At 38.2% G+C, this 19,383-nt stretch overlaps 1 protein-coding gene across 4 annotated transcripts in view; it reads left to right on the top strand.

The window, feature by feature from the left end:
• EPC1 (enhancer of polycomb 1) overlaps positions 1-9,556 on the top strand; it is a 95,277-nt gene extending 85,721 nt beyond the window's left edge. For 3 of the 4 annotated variants that reach the window (XM_007446557.1, XM_007446556.1, XM_007446558.1), the window contains exons 11-14: positions 4,413-4,531; positions 5,525-5,666; positions 5,776-6,139; positions 8,149-9,556. In XM_007446557.1, coding sequence (XP_007446619.1) covers positions 4,413-4,531; positions 5,525-5,666; positions 5,776-6,139; positions 8,149-8,221 — 698 coding nt within the window. In that variant the 3' untranslated portion in view covers positions 8,222-9,556. Of the gene's footprint in view, positions 1-4,412; positions 4,532-4,611; positions 4,699-5,524; positions 5,667-5,775; positions 6,140-8,148 lie in introns of all 4 variants that reach the window. The other variant, XM_007446555.1, reaches the window with a different exon arrangement.
• Positions 9,557-19,383: the final 9,827 nt, after the last annotated feature.

The following is a 19,383-nucleotide window of genomic DNA, read 5'->3' as shown; positions in this document are numbered from 1 at the left end:
CCCCTGCATCGGCAGGCGGACTCTCAACCACTGCGCCACCAGGGAAGCCCCTATCTATTCTTTTTTAGATTCTTTTCCCATATAGGTCATTACAGAGTATTGATAAGAGTTCCCTGTGCTCTACAGTAGGTCCTTATTAGCATAAAATTTTAATATTACGGTAAAAAAGGAACTCTAGATTTGAACACTGAATATTTTCATTGTTAGATTTTGTAGATTTGTGGGACCTTATCCTTACCCAGATGTGGTTCAAAACTCAGAATTACTTCCTTAGCAGATTCTGGAGTAACACCCATAGTGAAATACATTAATTGTTCCACAGTTGTGTAGTGAAGTGCGAGAATAGTCACACTCAGTGGAAACTTTGACCACAAATAACCTCACGTTCAAGATGTTTGCAGCCAAATGAATTCAGGTTTGGTCGTGTTTTGCCGTCATATGAATTACAACAAACTTTTGTTTTCAGACTGGATGTTTTAGGTAACTGATAAGTGCTCACGAACCTCCAGTCTATCAGTTCAGGCTTACTGATCAGGCAGTCGTACTGTAATACTGTCTGGAGTCATTTCAGCTTATGTTTATTTCTTTATAGTTACCCTTCTCTCTTGTATTAAAATAATTTTCTGCCTGTGTACTGCTCAGAGAAATTTCTAATTGAGTATCTTTTAAAACAGGTGTTTGGGTTTCTTGGGTTTTTTTTTTTTTAAACAAAATATACATTTTGGTAATCTAGAATCCATCTTCTCAAACTGAATTTTCAAATTGTTTACTTTTTCCTAAGTACCTGTCACCTCTCTCCCCCCACAGCCCTGCCGCCCCCAGTCATTCCATTGATCTGCTCCAGCTACAGGAATGTGACTTAAAGGCCAGCAGGCTGAACACTAGGCCATTCCCAGTGCTGGTGTACCTACCACATGATAGGTCCTTGCATAAGACATGGACTCGTAAAGTTTTAGATTATTTCATCTAAATTCCTACCCCAGAGGGTTGTTAGAAGCTACCCACACAGCGGTGGATTCTGGCCTCTGCCTCAGCATCTCTAGGGACAGATTAAAATTCAGCAACTTTCTAGATCAGGTTATTCTGCAGTTGGTAGTCTTGTTTAGAAAGTTTGTCCATATATCGAGCAAAAGCTGCCTCCTTAAATTTAAATCTGCAGGTCCTGTTTGCCCTTGGAAGCACACTGAGTACGTTTATTGCCCTCCCACATCATAGTGTCCTCCAGATATTTGAAGTCCTGTTGTGCTCCTTCCCTGTTCTCAGCTTTTAATCTTGTCCCTCCCGTGACTCTGCTCCCCTCCCTAGACCCCTGTCTGTCAGATGCTCTATAGATGAGATTTCTTTTAAAGCACGATGCACACTGTTGGTACATAAAAAGTTTGATTATTTTTTGTAAATAATATTAAATCTCAAACAAACGTTTGTCTATTTCTTTTTATATTTAAAATCTCATTGGTTTGGGGGTAGTTTTGTTTCCCCTTCCACTACTAAATATCTTTGTGACCTCAGATGAAAGTTTCTTCATCTCTAGTGTGAGATTATAGAAGGAAATCACCAAGAATCCCTCCTGATCTAAAATATTTTGGTCCTTTGAAATGATTCTGATTCTAGGTTTGGTGATCTGTCCACAAAACCACCTTGTCCATCTTTATGTGAATTGCATACTTGACTACCACACAATATCTGGAGGTAGACATACAACCTAAAAACTTTACCTTGATAGAGATACAGGGAAATGTGCTCATTTTTGTTTATTTCCACTTAGCATTTGGTTAGACTTTGCTCAGTTTCCTGTGTAAGTAATAGTGCAAAACCCAGCTCAGATTTTATTTGCCCAAATTTACTGCCTTACCTTTGTCCAAGCTTTCCTACTCATTCATACAGCCTTCTGGATTGGAATTTTATTTCTCAGAAGAAGTATAAAATCTTAGCATCTCATGGCTTGAAAAGGACTTTAATGATGACCTAATTTAATCTCGTGTATTTCAGATGAACATACTGAGCCCCAAACGATTAGATAACTTGCTCAGGTGAACTCAGCCAGTTATGACAGAGCTGAGAATGAAAGAAAAATTAAGATCTCTTGGCCCCTAGACCCATGGTTTCTATTACCATCACTTCTAGCTTATGTTACTCTGTGCATTTCTTCTAGAACATTTATCAAAAATGTCCAGGGGAAATTTTTATAACTAGACTCTGGAGTATAGAGATATGTAAGAAATAGGCTAACATAGGGATCTAAAATCTCAGTGAGCGTTAGTGATCTAAAATGTCAGTTGCATTTTTATTTCTAAATCTATATTTGGAGGAAGTTAACAGTTGTTAAAAAAAAAAGTGAAATTCACAAAACCCTCAGAGACTGAGGACTGAAATGTTGATTTAAATAGGGAAAAAATATTTGGAACCTTTATTCAAGTCGATTTCCAATTTAATATTGCCAATGTTTAAATTAAAACAAATACCAGCAGAATTCTGCAAAAGACTATTTTCATTCATGTAAATGGAGTTTTGTATATAGATCTTTACAGTGAACGCTAAATTATTGTTTTCTAGTTGTGTAATGACGTGACCTTCCAGAAATGGTCCTTTTTTTTGTTCTTCTTTTTTTAAGTTTATTAAATATCTCCAACCAGGAAATTCAAGATTTAGGCAACGCACTCAAGCTTAGGAAATTAAAGTAGAAATCACAAAAGCATATTAGCGAACCTAGCTAATAAATTAAGGATCTTTAGATTTAAACAGTTGCTTTTATGGATTTCTTTTCAACATAGAGATATTGTTTTAATTATAATCACTCTTTCAGGGCAGCATTTTTTTTTTTTTCAAGTTCTGGTTTAACACGTTTCTATTATATGGAAATGGTCACGTTGACATAAAGTTTATGCCAATATTTAGGGATTATCCTATTATCAATAAAAGCTTTTTCCGGTAGAATTCAGATCTGAGAATTACAAACATAGTAGGAAGAGAAACTCATCAAAGGACATATATCAACTAAACAGATTTGTAACACCCAAAAGAAGAAAATGAAAAGTAGAATTTTTCCAACAAGAAATTATTTTTTGCCTTTGTAACCTAAGAAATTAGTTCAGCGCAAGTATAAAAGCCTGTGTAAATACTAATAACTTCTGAGGTTTTCTTAAACATTATTTCACAGTTTTCTGATTCGTTCAAGATATGGTCGAATTTCTACTTAACATCTATCTAAGCATTTTGTAGGTGTCTTAGGCAGAAGCTGTATCCTGGGGGATAAAGATTCTTACGAGTTATAAGTGAAAATTGCAAAACTTGATGAAGTAATATTCTAAAGAAATTATCAAAGTGTCTTTAACTAAAGACAACAACAAATTAACTGACAGTATTTTGAAAACATTAAACTTTAGATTGAGGAAATATGCATGATTTATAGATTCCCTAGTACCCAGGGATGCATGATAACCCTTTTTTTTCTGTTTTAAATAGTTCTTACGCAACCATCACAGGCTTCTTAAAAGAAGCCTTAAAGTCAGATGTTGTGATTGTATGTGCTTTTTTTTTTTTTCTTTTTTTTAAATTGGCAAAAAAAAAAAAGAAAAAGAAAAAGGTTTCCTTTTTAAAAACTGCACACACTTTTTGGGGGAGTAATAAATGAACATTTTTTTGTTTGTTTTTTTTAGAACTGAGCTCTCCATAGACAAACATAAGTAGCATAACACAGTGTCTTTCCTCAGACATCATTCTGTACAGTAAACCAACATAAACATCTCCGTTCTTATTGACTGGATTTTTTCCAGGTGGGTTAATTGGGTGGGGAAAATTAATTAACCTTTGGAGCTTCTTTTCTTCCTGTTAAACTTAAAGGATGGGTTCTTTAAAAAAAAAAAAAAAAGTAATAAACCAACAACCTTATATTTCATATGAAGGAAAATTTTGTAATGACTAAAATTAGAAACTATGTAGCACAATTAGTGTTTCTACACAGAACTGCTAGGGATCATCTGAATGCATTGGGACAGTAGTATGAATAAACTAGAAACTAAGTGGTGATTATCAGATTTCTTCTCAAGCTCAGTGCAAAGTTGAATTTCAAATACTGCGGATGAAAAAAGCTGGTATTACCTTTTACACTGTCTAGCACAAGTGTCACAGCTTACAAAAAAATAATGGTTTTGAAACTTGGGAAGTGAGCACTTCTCTTTCCTATGTGCAGCTCGGAAAGTATCATTTTGTTTTTCTTTAAACTCAAGCCACTCTCGTTAAGTGTGGTTCTAAAAGTGCTGAAATTTTCATTTGGAAGTGATCTTTAACAGGATGCTAAAATGCTTTAATTCTGCGCAAATTTTTTCTTAAATGCTAAAATTTGTTTTAGTGTACTCTAAGATGTATGTGATAGCTGTGCCTTTTTATAAAGTGTTTTCTCATTTTATGTTCAGCATTTACAGCCGAACAATACCAGCGACATCAACAGCAGCTGGCACTCATGCAGAAACAGCAGCTTGCACAGATTCAGCAACAGCAAGCAAGTAGTAATTCCTCCACCACCACGTCACAGGTGAGGGATTTGTCTGTCTTATGATTATCCCTCATGGTTTCCCACCAGAGTTCATCTCTAATTACCAACTGTTGTCATAGAGCCTTGCATCTAACCAGCAGCAAAGTGGCTTTCACCTGAATCTACATCATAGCCATTCTGTACAGGGTTTAGAAAGAATGTCACAGGTGAGTACAGAAGCTGTTGCCCTCTGCTACCTACTTTAAAAAGTAAAACTAAAAAGCGTAGATGAGATGGAGACCCTGTCTTCAAGTCTGACCTGTAGTCTGTGAATGTACCTCTTTAATATACAACCCCGCCCAGCTCTCTATGTGGAGAGTTTTAATTATTATTAAAATTTATGCTAAAATAACCTCTTTTTACTATTAAATCACTTTTGAACTTAAAGCATGATAAATGTTTGCCACTTAAACATATTTAAGGCTTAACTAAAGGCTGAGATTCGTGTCTCTAAGCATCTTAGAGGAAAAATTCATTAAAAAAAATTCAAGGCGCTTCTTAATTTCTAGGCTGAGTTAGAATGTGATGTTTTGTTCCTTCTGTTCTAAAGGGATAGTTATCTTACTGTCCCAAAGGTGCCTTTGGTCATGTGTGTATATGTATGTATAAGTTAGATGAAGGAAGTTTTACATACTCACTTATTCAAATTATATGAACTGATTCATTCATTGACTCATTCATTGCAAATCACTGAAATGTTTTACTAGCATATTTCGTGTCCAACACTGTTGGAGGTTTACTGTTTCCACGTTATAAAAGGTTAATTTTGGCAATTCCATATTATATATTGTCACTTAAGATCAAAATTCATAATCCTTGAGTTATAAGATGATTTGAACATTAATCAAATTTATGCCTGTCGGAGAGATGAAGATATTTCAGTGGTTCGCAACTTTCATTTATATTCAGACTGACTTTGGTAACCTGTGTAGCTTTAGTAATAATTTGAGACTAAGTGATGCCGATTAGATTTGTTTTGTATTTTCTTCTTAGGGTTTTGTTTCCAAGACTTTGGATTCTGCCAGTGCTCAATTTGCTGCTTCTGCTTTGGTGACATCAGAACAACTGATGGGATTCAAGATGAAGGAGGACGTGGTGCTTGGAATCGGGGTGAATGGCGTCCTTCCAGCCTCAGGTAAAAGGATAAAGACGTTTAAGGTGTTTTGATAATGTTTGTAACGTATGTCTGTAATAAACAAGGAGCAGAGTTGCGGTTGTTCAGCTGCTTCTTTCCTTTTCCCTAGGAGTATACAAGGGCTTACACCTCAGTAGTACTGCACCCCCGGCACTTGTCCACACGAGTCCGTCGACGGCAGGGCCAGCTTTGCTACAGCCTGCGAATGCGACGCAGACGGCGGGTTCCCACAGTGCACCGAGTCACCCAGTGACTGCTGCCAGTTCTGCAACAACTCAGGTTCTGATTGGGAACAACATCCGATTAACTGTACCTTCATCAGTCGCCACTGTAAACTCTCTTGCCCCCATAAACGCGCGACACATACCTAGGACTTTAAGTGCTGTCCCATCGTCTGCCTTAAAGCTGGCTGCCGCAGCAAACTGTCAAGTTTCCAAGGTCCCGTCTTCATCCTCTGTAGATGCAGTTCCACGGTGAGTAGTTATTTAAACCCAAAGTGTTTGAAAAATATGAAATCTGACTTAAATTCTCTGGCATTGCTCTCTACTTATTTCTTTGTGTTTTTTTGCTCTTTTCCTTCTATACATTAAAAATGGATAGATGAGAATTCCTTATTTATGTAAGAACTAAACAGATAGATGTTATAATTCAATATTGCTGAGAATTTGAACTTTCAAAGGAGTATAGTGAATATTGCATGTATGATTGGGACATGACTTAGTATAATAAGAGCTTATAATATTCTCACTCTTTATTTCACCTTTGGATCGAAGGAGTTCTCTTTAGAATGTTTCTTCTGCTTATGATTTCTTCCACAGCTTCTCACGTAGACAGAATTGATAAAACCCACCATGGCTAGTACACTAATTAAGCCTCTCTTAATAATGTAAATAATGTAAAAGGTTACAGTATTCATGCCAGGTCAACTTTTAATCAAACCATTATTTTCTATGCTAACTTGTTTTCTTAGGTTTCAGTAGATGGTTTAGAATGTTTGCTCAGGCTCTAATTCTGTTTTAAATATTAACGAGAATTAAAATCTTGCTGTCTACTTGAGGGGAAACAAAAAGAGAAAGACAGGAGTTTTCAATTGAATTAGAAGATGAGCATAAAAGTGTGAAAAGTTAAATAATATTAATTGTAAGTAATAGGTAAAAATTGTTCTAGAGGTATCACAAAATATAATATGCTTGTCAAATTAGCATGTATAGAGTGTGGCTGTAATTTCCATATAAGAGATATTTTTTACACCAGGGATATTCTGGGAATGTTCTACCAAAAAAAAAAAAAAAATCAGATTTCATCTTGGCTGGGCAGAAGGGAGGAAGAAAAGAGTTGGGGAAATACGTATGTGTTTCAGAGGTTACCAAGTAACCTAGTTCGTCTAGAGATTTGGGAAGATTAGTGGTAGAAGTTGGAGTCGTTGGCGGCCGGACTGTGAGGCGTCTTGGCTGCCGCTCTGACGCGTAGACTTCCTCAGCTGGGAGTGGCCCAGGGCAGGAGCAGGCTTCGTAGCAACAGACTGCAGCTATTGGTTTCTGGACCCGTGCATCCCTTCTGCTTCTGAACTTACGTGGTAGTCACATCTGCTCAGTGCTTATCCATTCTAAATATTCTGGGTCTAGTCATAGCTAGCCAAACAATTATAGCTCTTACTTAAATATATAATACGTGGTTTTCATCACGACAGAATTACATAACCACGGGAGACTCAAAGTGTAAGGGAAACGTTCGCATCACTTACTTTAGCCCCTCTGTTTAAAGATGAGGGAACTGAGTTTGCAGGGCAGAAATTGAGACACATGTAGAGAACAAACGTATGGACACCAAGGGGGGAAAGCCGCGGCGGGGTGGGGACGGTGGTGTGATGAATTGGGCGATTGGGATTGACATGTATGCACTGATGTGTATTAATTAAATGAATGACTAATAGGAACCTGCTGTATAAAAAAGTAAGTAAGTAAAGTAAGTAAGTAAGTAAGAACTGAGACCCAGAGGAGGAACTGAGCTCCCAGAGCACATCGGCAGTCGAGGGGCAGCGGCAGCGGGGACCCTGGTCTTCTGATTGCTCAGCTCCACGTAGAGAAAAAACTCAGATTTAAAAGTCCTGACATAAATGACCTTCACTCACATTGTTCCTTTTTAAAACTCTTAGGAAAGGTTTAATAGAGGAGGAGATGGGAACTATAAACTAAAGCTTGGTTATTCTTTATGTGTTGTAACATCTAGGTTGCTTGGGTGCTACTACAGGTTTGTTGGTAATGTAGCTGACCATGGAATGTGCAGCGGACACAAGCCTGACTTCTGGTTGTGTGTTCCTAATAATAAACCATAAAAGTTCATATTCCTGTACTTGCTATCCTGTCCCAAAAGAGTCAGATCTCTTTCTATTATTAAAAACATTTAAACTTTTTATTGGGAAGATCATCTTGATTTGTTAAATTGATTGCAGATAAGTAATTTATTGAACTTTTTTCAACAGGGAAAATCATGAATCAGAAAAGCCAGCACTAAATAACATAGCAGACAATACAGTAGCGATGGAGGTGACGTAGCTTCCTCAGGAGTGGAGCCGCAGCCTGGGGACTTGATTAGGTGCTATGCATCAGTAGCATTTTGAATGCAAGGGATGATGGAATGCAGCACATGCGTTTCTGTGGCAGCTGTGGGGACTTGACAGCAATGCTCATCTCTCATGCTTCAATTTTTCTTTTCTTACTGTTAATAGGGAAAAAAATCAACATCTGTAAATTAAGAATACAGCAATTATCTGTACAGTACTGCATATTTGTAATACCCTTGTATATATGTTACTTGAATACAGAGATGTTCATTTGTGATGCTTTGCACTTGGGGGTGGGGGGGGAGGGAAATAAATTGCAACAAAGAGTGTGAGATGTGAGAGTGTGTAGAGATGAGGTGTCATCACATCATGTGCATGGTGCAGAACCTGCTGTTTTATCTATTTATTGTGCCGTGTTTACAGTTTTGTACACTGTACCTTCATTGGTTCCTGTGCTGTAGTAAATGTGTTAGGTAGCTGTGGACTCCTTGGTATTTTGTAAATGGTATAACATAACTTGGTTCCCCTCTGGGTCCCTGAGTTTTCTGTGTATCATGTGAAAAAAAATGGTGACATACATACAGAATTTTACAAAAAAAAAAAAGGCATCAGTTTTTTAAAAATGGGGAATGTACTGTTAAAAGGGGATTTTCCTGGTCTACTATCATTAGGACAAGTAACGAGCTAAAAATGAAGTCTCTTGAATCTTCCCATCCCCACCTGCCCACAGAGCTGTGGGTAGTTTCTGGTACTTAAAGCACTAATGTTATGTTGCTGCTCTGCAAACAGCCCAGTAGTCCCATTTCCTTCCACACCAGAAAGTGTTAAATCAAGTATGCAGATGGAGTCCTTACAACTGGAGTTTATGTTGTCTTGCCCTTTTTTTAGCACAAGAAAAAATTGTACTTTTTTATTGTCGAATTGTTTCAAAGACTTCATTCTTTACTTGTTCTTACAAAAAGGATATAAGGGAGAAGAATGCAGTAATTGCTGTACGTGTATCATCATTCCAGTTTCTAAAAACAGCCAGCCAGCTTTTTTCCTTCTAAGATTCTCCAGAAGGCTGCAAGGCCAGAACCACAAATATCGGGTGCCTTCCTTTGGAAATATTTGACCTCTCTTCTGTGAAGAGAATGGTACTTAACAGACTACTACTAGTGCTTTGTCAGTACCGAAGTCTGAATGCCCAGTCCAATGGCATACATTATCCTTAAGGTTTTTAATCCCACCTGGAAAAATTGTGATAGAATTCTCACAAAATAAACCCAGGGCATTACATGTTGACAAACTAATGTGTAGTGGTCGTTTGCTTTTCTTTTCAACCCAAGAACTTTTGTGTGACTTTAATTAAAATCATTCAGTAAAGGCGGGGGCAGGGCCGGTCATGGGAGCGTGAGCAATTACTTTCCAGTTCATTTTTTTCAACATTTATTTATTGAATGATTACCTAGTATGCTTGGGACTGTTTTAGGTCCTACTACAGTGAAGAAACTTCCTGCCCTCATGGAATTTATAATTTCATTGAGTGATAAAAACAAGATGAATATGTAAAATTTAAATTTTATTATGGTAAGTATTTGGGGGGAAAGTAAAGCAAGGAGAGGGGAGAAGCAGTGCCAGGATGGGGTGGAGGTTGCTGTTCCCGGTAGGGTGGGCAGAGAAGTGCCCACAGAGGTGATGGGGCGGGTGGGGGGGTGCAGAGGATGCATACAAGGGTCGGCATGTGCCTGGTTTGCTGAAGGAACAACAGCGTGGCTCTGGCACACAGGCGAAGAGGAGGGGAGTAGGTAAGGTCGGAGGGCATCGGGGAGGCTGCTCGTGGCGGGCCCGTTAGGTGACTTAAAGGACTTAGGATTTTGGAGCAGAGGAGTGATGTGGTCAGAACAGGCTCACTCTGGCTTAGGTGTTCAGAATACAGTAAAGGACCAAAGTTTCTCCAAATGTGATGAAGACAATCCACAGACCTCAGGAAATCAACGAACCACAAGCACACACACGAAGAAAATTTGTTAAAGCATATCATCAAATTGCTAAATATCAATGATAAAGAGAAAAATCTTTAAAATAACTAATTTTTAAAAAGACATATTACAGAGAAAAATAAGAGTGACAGCAGATGTTCACTGGAAGACATGCAAGCTGAAAGGCAGTGGAGCAATATCCTCACTGAACAAAAAAACTCTCATCCTAGAATTCTAAACCTAGCAACGTTGTTTTTCAAAAACGAAGGTGAAATATTTCTTCATACATAAAAAATCTGGCAGAATTCATCGCAAGCAGACGTCTGATACCAGAAATGTTAAAGGATGTCCTTGAAGCAGATGAAAATGGTATCAGAGATCTGGGTGTACACAAAGACCATCAGAAATGGTAAATATATGTGTATGCATTAAAACTCTTTTCCTGATCTTTTAAGTCTTTAAAAGATAATTGGCTTTTTGAAGCAAAAATAATAAGAGTGTATTATGGCATTATAACTCAAGGAGAAGGAACATATATGAGAACAGTAGCACAAAAGTCAGGGAAGGAAGAGGGCCTAGGGGCCTGATCCTACACTCAGAATGGTATAATATCTCTTGAAGGTAGACTGTGCTAAGTTAAGGATGTATACTTAAGTCCTAAAGCAGCCACTAAAATCACAAAAAAGAGGTACGGCTAATAAGCAGGAAAGAAAATAAAGTAAAATCGTAAAAAATATTCTATTGACCCAAAAGAAAACAGAAAAAGGAAACAGAGGACAGAGTAAATAGAAAACAAATATGAACATGGTAGATTTAAACCCAGCCACATCAATAATAACATTAAATGCTAATGGTCTAAACAACCCAAGTGAAAGGCAAAGATTGTCAGATGGTATTAAAATGAAAAACCTATCTATATACTGCCTTCAAGAAACCCACTGCAAATCTAAAGACACAAATAGGACAAAAGTAAAAGATGGAGAAAGATTATACCATGTTAACACTCATCAGAATCTAGAGTGGCTATATTAATATCAGACAGTGCATTTCAGAGCAAAGAGTATTACCAGGAATTTTAAAAGGTCACACCATAATAATAGAAGGATCACTTTATCAAGAAGACATAACATTCTTAAACATTTATTCATCTAATTGCAGAAATTCAGAAATACATGAAACAAAAGTGATGGAATTAAAAGGAGAAATAGGCAAATATACAATTAAAATTAGAGGTTTCAGTATCCCCTTTCCAATACTTGATAGAGCAAGTAGACAGAAAATCAGTGAGGGCTTGAACCACATTATCAACTAAGTTGCCCTAATTGACATTTTTAGAACATTCTATCCAACAAATGCAGAATACACATTTGCTTCAAATGCACATGAAATGTTTAGCAAGGTACACCATACTGTGGGCCATAATGCGAGTCTCAATAAATTTAAAAGGATTTAAATCATACAGTGTATTTGCTCTAACTAGAATAGAATTTAGTATTAACAGAAAGATCTAGAAAGCCCTTAAATATTTGGAACCTAATAACAAACTTCTAAATATCATATGGGTCAAAGCAGAAATCAAAAGGGGCATTAGAACATATTTTGAACTATGGACACTGGAAAACTGTGGAAAATGGAAGTACACATAACAGTTGTGAGATGTAGCTAAATCAGCACTTGAAGGAAATGTATACCAAAAATTAAGAAATAAATCAATAACCTAAACTTCTACCTCCTTACAAAACTAGAATAAGAAGTGCAAATTAAACCTAAAGCAGACAGAAGAAAGGAAATGATGAAGGTCAGAATGGAAGGAAAATTTAAAAAGTGAAACAGTAGGAAAACCAATGAAACCAAAAGCTGGTTCTCCGAGTAGATCAATAAGATTGATAAACCTCTAGCCAGACAAATGAGAATAAAAAGAAGATACAATTTACCAATATCAGGAGTATACGAGGAAACATGACTACAGATTCTACTGAAATTCAAATACAAGGAAATATTAAAAACTATATGCCAGTAAATTTGACAGGTGAAATGGAAAAATCCCTTAAAAGACACAAATTACCAAAGCTCTCTCCAGAAGAAATAGATTTAAAAACAAAAAACTACAACAAAAGAAAACTACAGGTTAATGTGCCTCATGAACATTGACACAAAAAATGCTTAACATTTTTTAGCAAGTCAGTTGCAACAATATATACAAATGATATGACATTATGACCGGTAAGAATCAAAAATGACTGTGTGGCATATCTAGGTGACTAATGCCTGAGATACCTACATAGTTTCTCATGGTCCAGGAGTGGCATTGTAAAGCAGCTGAAATTTACCCCATGCTTCTAAGGAGGTGCGGATAGAGCTTACTTAGATGGAGCCAGAGCTGTAGAGAGTCAGCACCGGAGGACAAGGGACACAGTTCTGTATCAGCAACCAAGGATCAGATGGGGCACCATATATCCTAGCATGTGCCAATGTGTGTTCAGATGACAGCTGAAGCCCAGGCAGCTCTGGTTCAAATTCTGGCTGTACGCATAACTGTGTGACGTTGTGTAAGTTACTTAACCTCTCCCAGTGTCTTAATCTCTAAAACGAGGAAAATAATAGCACCTACATTGTTGGGAGATTTAAATGAGACCATGCAAGTACAGTACTCACTCAGGCCAATGTTAAAAAAAAAAAAAAAAAAAAAAAAAAAATGCCACAACTGCCCACTGTTTCGTTTTAATGCAGGTTTCAAAAAGAGTAAACAATTCAACTACTGGGAATCTAAGTTAAAAAAAAAAAAAAAAAAAAAAAAAAGATAAAGAATGTAGTGCCTTCCCCTAAAAAGAATTAAATTTCATTTTGTCAAGATGATGCAGTCAGGTGGGAACCGGGAAAATAACTCACAGCTTAATACTTGTTCTGGGGTTTTGTTTTTTGTTTTTATTTTTTGCCAAATAAGTTGACACACGGAGGTACCCTTCGTTTCTTGCCCTTCCTATTATTATGAGAAATTAAGGAAGTCTCTCAATTTACTGTGGCCTAAATTGCAAAAGGAAAAGATACATGAAAAGTCTGGACAGTAATATGCTGGAGCCAGCTCACATTGACTCATGAGAATCAACTGTTAAATTTTCGGGAATTTTATGAACTGGTTGTTAAACAGCCATTATTAGAAAATAAATTGTATAAACTAACAAGTAAATAAATTATATAAAAACAAAGATAATGATACAAAAAAAGAAAACTACAGAACAGTATCCCTGATGAATATTAATGCAAAATCTTCAACAAAATATGAGCAAACAGAATTCAATAGCACATTAAAAGAATTATACACTATGACCAAGTGACCTGAAATGCAATGAGGGTTTAACATACAAAAGTCAATTAATATAATGCACCACATTAACAGAATGATAGAAGAAACACACATGATCATCTCAACTGATGCAGAAAAAGCATTTGACAAAATGTGACACTTTTTCATGATACAAACACTCAACAAACTACAAACAGAAGAAAACTATCTCAACATAATAAAGACCTATAGGACAACCTCAGAGCAAACATCGTACTCAGTGGTGAAAGACTGAAAGCTTTCCCTCTAAGATCAGAAACAAAACAAGGATGCCTGCTTTCACCACTCCTATTCAACATAGTATTGGAAGTCCTGGCCAGAGCAATTAAGCAAGAAAAAGAAATAAAAGGCAGGCAAATTGGAAAAGAAATAGTAAAACTATCTCTGTAACAGATGACATGACCTTATATAGAGAAACCCCTAAAGATTTCTCAAAAACACCTGTTGGAACTAATACACAAAAGTAGCAAAGTTGCATGATACAAGATCAAAACACAAAAGTAAGTAGTGTTTTTATGCACCAACAATGAACAATCTGAAAAGGAAATTGAAAAAAAAATCCATTTACAATAGTATCAAAAATACAATACTTAGGAATAAACTTAAGGAAATGACAGACATACACTGCAAACTACAAAACGTTGCTGAAATAAAGACATCAATAAATGGAAAGAGAGCCTGTGTTCATGGATTGGAAGACAATATTGTTAAGATGTCGGTTCAACCCCAAACAACCTACAGATTCAAAGCAATCCCTATCAAAATCCCAATGGCAATTTTTGCAGAAATAGAAAAAATCCATCCTAAAATTCATATAGACTCTCAAGGAACCCTGAAGAGCCAAAACTATCTTGAACAAAGTTAGAGGTCTCACATTTCCTGATTTTAAAACTTACCACAAAGCTCTGTGATCCGGCAATCCCACTCCTGGGCATATATCTGGAGAAAACCATAATTCAAAAAGATACATGCACCCCAATGTCCATTGCAACACTATTTACAATAGCCAAGACATGGAAACAACCTATACGTCCATCAACAGATGAATGAATAAAGAAGATGTGGTATATATACAATGGAATACTACTCAGCCATAAAAAGGAATGAAATAATGCCATTTGCAGCAACATAGGTGGACCTGGAGATTATCATACTAAGTGAAATAAGCCAGACAGAGAAAGACAAATATCATACGAGATCAGTTATATGTGGAATCTAAAAAACTGATACAAACGAACTTATTTACAAAACAAACAGACTCACAGACATAGGAAACAAACTTGTGGATACCAAAGGGGAAAGGTATGGGGGGAGGGATAAGTTAGGAATTTGGAAGTAACATATATACACTACTATATATAAAATACATAAACAACAAGGACCTACTGTGTAGCACAGGGAACTCTACTCAATATTTTGTAATAACCTAGATGGGAAAAGAATCTGAAAAAGAATGGATATATGTATATATGTATAACTGAATCACCTTGCTGTACACCTGAAACTAACACAACATTGTAAATCAACTATACTCCAATTAAAAAGTGTGTTTTTAATAAAAGAATATATAGAGAACTCCTATAACTTAACAACAAAATAATCCAATAAAAACATGGGGAAATGATTTGAATAGACATTTCTCCAAAGAAGATTACAAATAGCCACAAGCATATGAAAAGATGCTCAACATGCCTAACCATTAGAGAAATGCAAACCCAAACCAGAATGAGATACTACCATCTCATACCCATTAGGATAATGACTATTAAAAAAAAAAAAGAAAGAAAAAAAAAGAAAATAACAAGTGTTGGTGAGGACACAGAGGAATTTGAACCCTTGTGTACTGCTGGTGGGGATGTAAAGTGGTTCAAATGCTAAAGAACAGTGTGATAGTCCCGCCAAAGACTAAAAACAGAACTACCATATGACCCAGCAATTCTACTTCTGGGCACATATGTATAAGAAATTGAAAGCAGAGTCTAGAAGAGCTATTTGTACACCCACATTTACAGCAGTATTATTCACGATAACCAAGAGGTGGAAACTACCAAGTGTTCATCAACAGAAGAATGGATAAAGAAGACGTGCTATAGACATACAGTGAAATACTATTCAGCCTTTAGAAAGTAGGAAATCCTGTCATATGCTACAACATGGATGAATTTTGAGGACATTATGCTAAGTGAAATAAACCCGCCACAGAAAGACAAATATGGTATGATTCCACTTACATAAAGTATCCAAAGTAGTCAAACTCATAGAAACAAAGTAGAATGGTGGTTGTCAGGGGCTGGAGGAAGGGAGACATGGGGAGATATTCTTCAATGGGTACAGAAACTGGGTTTTACAAGATGAGAACAGTTCTGGGGCTTGCGCAGCAATGTAAATATACTTAACGCTACTGAAATAAATGGTTAAGATGGTAAATTTTATATTGTGTGTTTTATCACAAAATTTTTTTTAAATCAAAGATAATAAACAGACCTCATCATTTCCTAGTTACTTTGCTCCATCCAGTTTACACTCTCGAGCTTACTTCTACTGTGTTTATGAGGTAGACCTACTATGTACAGCTGGGCCTCTGCACATCACTTCCCAACTCGGCGTTCAATGATGTCTCGTTGATAGCTTGAAATCGGCCATGATGGGAGTATTTATCCCCGCAGAAACTGGGAAACACTAAAAGTTGTTTGTTGTTTGTTTGTTTGGAGTGCTGGTTGCTGAACATGTACCAGCCACCACTAGGCTCAGCATAGGTGTTGGTCTCAGTCCTGTCTGCCACTGAACGATAAACTCACCACTGGCACAGTGCTCGGGATAATGAGGGTGAGTGTTAGGATGTGTGAAGAGCTTTACTTCTGCCACTGGCCCCAGGGGAAAGGGATGTAAAAAGAAAAAGATCACAAGGACCTGATGGGGAGAGTGTGTCAAGCCTGCAGTTCTGTGTCTCAGCCTCTACACAACTGCTGCATTACTCACAGTGGCCTTGCAGCGCAGGACAGCCCAGATCAAACCCCTGCAAACGGAACCAAGCCTGCACACCCAACTCTATGCAAATAGATCTCTCTATTATCAGTGGAGAGACAGCCCAAAGCAAGTGGTTCTGGATTCATCCTAATGCCACCAAAGGCAAAAAGATCCAGATCATTGAGGACATAGGTGGAAAAGTCCGGCTGATAAGGTGTCCTATGACTCTTTCTTCAAAGACTTGCTACTTGTTTGCTAATTTGGCAACTGTGACGAGCACTATTACTATATTAGCACTAGGAGGAAGTCACTGGTGCCCCCTTGTGGCAAACTTTGCAAAAGAGCAAACCCCCAACTGCCCAGAAGACGCGGAAAAGGAAAGGTGACAACGCCGAGCGCAGAACAGGGCGACCTGCTGCTCAGGCACTTGTGTTATGAATGGGGGCAGTGGTGGGACGCAGGTCTACACTGTCTCTAGGAATGTGCTGAGTCAATGTAACGCTTCAGAAAATGTTTTTAAGAAATAGAGGCGGCTTGTCCTTGTAGAAGGAGGATTGCACTGCAAGTGTTAACTGAAGCTGTGCCAGCCTCACCTGGGCATGTTTCTCAAAGTCTCGTCCTCCATCCGACTGCCTACATCATAGTTCCCAGTACGCTGAGAAAAACGCACATTCCGAGGACTTCCCTGGTGGTCCAGTGGGTAAGATTCTCGTTCCCAATGCAGGGGTCCGGGTTCAATCCCTGGTCAGGGAACTAGATCCCACAAGCATGCTGCAACTGAGAGTTTGCATGCTGCAACTAAAGACCCCACGGCAGCCTAAATAAATAAATAAATAAATATTTTTTAAACATGCACATTCCCAAACGTCACCCAAACCCTACAGATTCAGTTTCTCTGGGAGTGAACGTGCTAAACAAGCTCCCCAGGTGTTTCTTATGAACACTGATGTTTGAGAACCACGTGAATTCAAAGGTGAGCACGAAATTCAAGTGGGTTGTCATTGTTGTCATAGCCATCTGTCACTGAAAGGCTCTCATTGACTCTGTCCCTGATCAAAGGAAACTGAAGGGGCAGGACAATTAAGTATGATATGTGCTCCTCGATGCATCCTGGTCCAGGAAAAGGATATTCGTGAGGCAACTGATGACATTTGAAAAATGTCTGGGGGCTTCCCTGGTGGCGCAGTGGTTGAGAGTCGGCCTGCCGATGCAGGGGACACGGGTTCGTGCCCCGGTCCGGGAAGATCCCACGTGCCGCGGAGCGGCTGGGCCTGTGAGCCGTGGCCGCTGAGCCTGCGCGTCCGGAGCCTGTGCTGCGCAACGGGAGAGGCCGCAACAGTGAGAGGCCCGCGAACCGCAAAAAAAAAAAATCCGTCCAAACCGGGTGTGTAGAGTCAGCGCCACCTAGAATCCTGCCTGCACAGTTTCACTTCTCCCTCCCCCCTCCCCCTGTCAGGGGACCTCACATTCCAGAACCCCCGTTCCCAAAGGCGAGGGCTGGGCTGCTTTTGGGGGAGAACTACAGCAACAGTTCTCACACTGCTTTGCCTAAGAATCATAAGAGGTAATTCTCCTAGTTCTTGGGCAGGATCCAAAAAGGAGCATTTAAAAAAAATTTTTTTTTATTAGAGTCTAGTTGATTTACAATGTTGTGTTAATTTCTGCTGTACAGCAAAGTGACTTGGTTATACTTATATATACACACTCTTTTTCATATTCTTTTCCATTATGGTTTATCACAGGATATTGACTATAGTTCCCTGTGCTATACAGTAGGACCTTGTTGTTTATCCATCCTGTATATACTAGTTTGCATCTGCTCATCCCAAACTCCCAGTCCATCCCTCCCCCACCCCACTCCCCCTTGGCAACCACAAGGCTGTTCTCTATGTCTATGAGTCTGTTTCTGTTTTGTAGATATGTTTATTTGTGTTGTATTTTAGACTCCACATATAAGTGATATCACATGATATTTGTCTTTGTCTGACTTACTTCGCTTAGTGTGATAATCTCTAGGTCCATCCATGTGGCTGCAGATGGCATTATTTCGTTCTTTTTTATGGCTGAGTCATATTCCATTGTATATATGTGCCACATCTTCTTTATCCATTCCTCTGTCAATGGACATTTAGGTTGCTTCCATGTCTTGGCTATTGTGAACAGTGCTGCTGTGAACATTGGGGTGCATGGATCTTTTCGAATTAGAGTTTTGTCCAGGTATATGGAAGATGCATTTTTAATAAATATTTCCAGGCAGTTTGGCTGAGGGGGGTCTGAAGAGCACCCTTTGAGGAGCAGTGCTTCTCAAACTTTAACATGCATTCCTAGGGAGTTGTTAAAATGCACATTCTGATTCAGTGGGTCTGGGTGGAAGGTCCTGCATTTCCAACAAGCTCTGAGAACATGCAGATATTGCCTGACACAGAAAGAACCTGCTCAGCGAAGCAGGTTTCCCTGGCTTTCAGTGTTGGTCTGTTGTACCCCTGACTGCCGTGTTCTCTGATACCATGGGCTTTGCTCTGTTCTAAGCTTCCTGAGTTCTCAAAACTACAACTCAATCTAGGAAAGCTATGACAGTAATTTTGTGTAGCCTTCTCCCCGCTAAAAAATAAATAAAATGTTATGTGATGGCTTGAACTTAGATAAAATTGTGTTAGACAAACAAACAGAATGAAATCTTGCCAGTCAGCTCAGAATGAGCCTATTTTTGAAAGCCATATAAAATTCAATAGAAAGTCTTTTGGGACCAGGTGCCTTCCGGTCTTTGGAGACAAAACTGCTAATTCAGGCTCCAGCTGCGAACATATTTTTCTTCTTAATTTTTCTTTCCCTCTTGGGAAAAAGACTTTTCAGTTCAGTGACAGCAGAGCTCCAGAGCCCATT

Source organism: Lipotes vexillifer, unplaced genomic scaffold (assembly GCF_000442215.2).
Source record: "Lipotes vexillifer unplaced genomic scaffold, Lipotes_vexillifer_v1.1 scaffold229, whole genome shotgun sequence".
Lineage (NCBI taxonomy): Eukaryota > Metazoa > Chordata > Mammalia > Artiodactyla > Lipotidae > Lipotes > Lipotes vexillifer.
The sequence above is the reverse complement of the archived record's forward strand: the minus strand, read 5'-3'. Positions and strand labels throughout refer to the sequence as shown.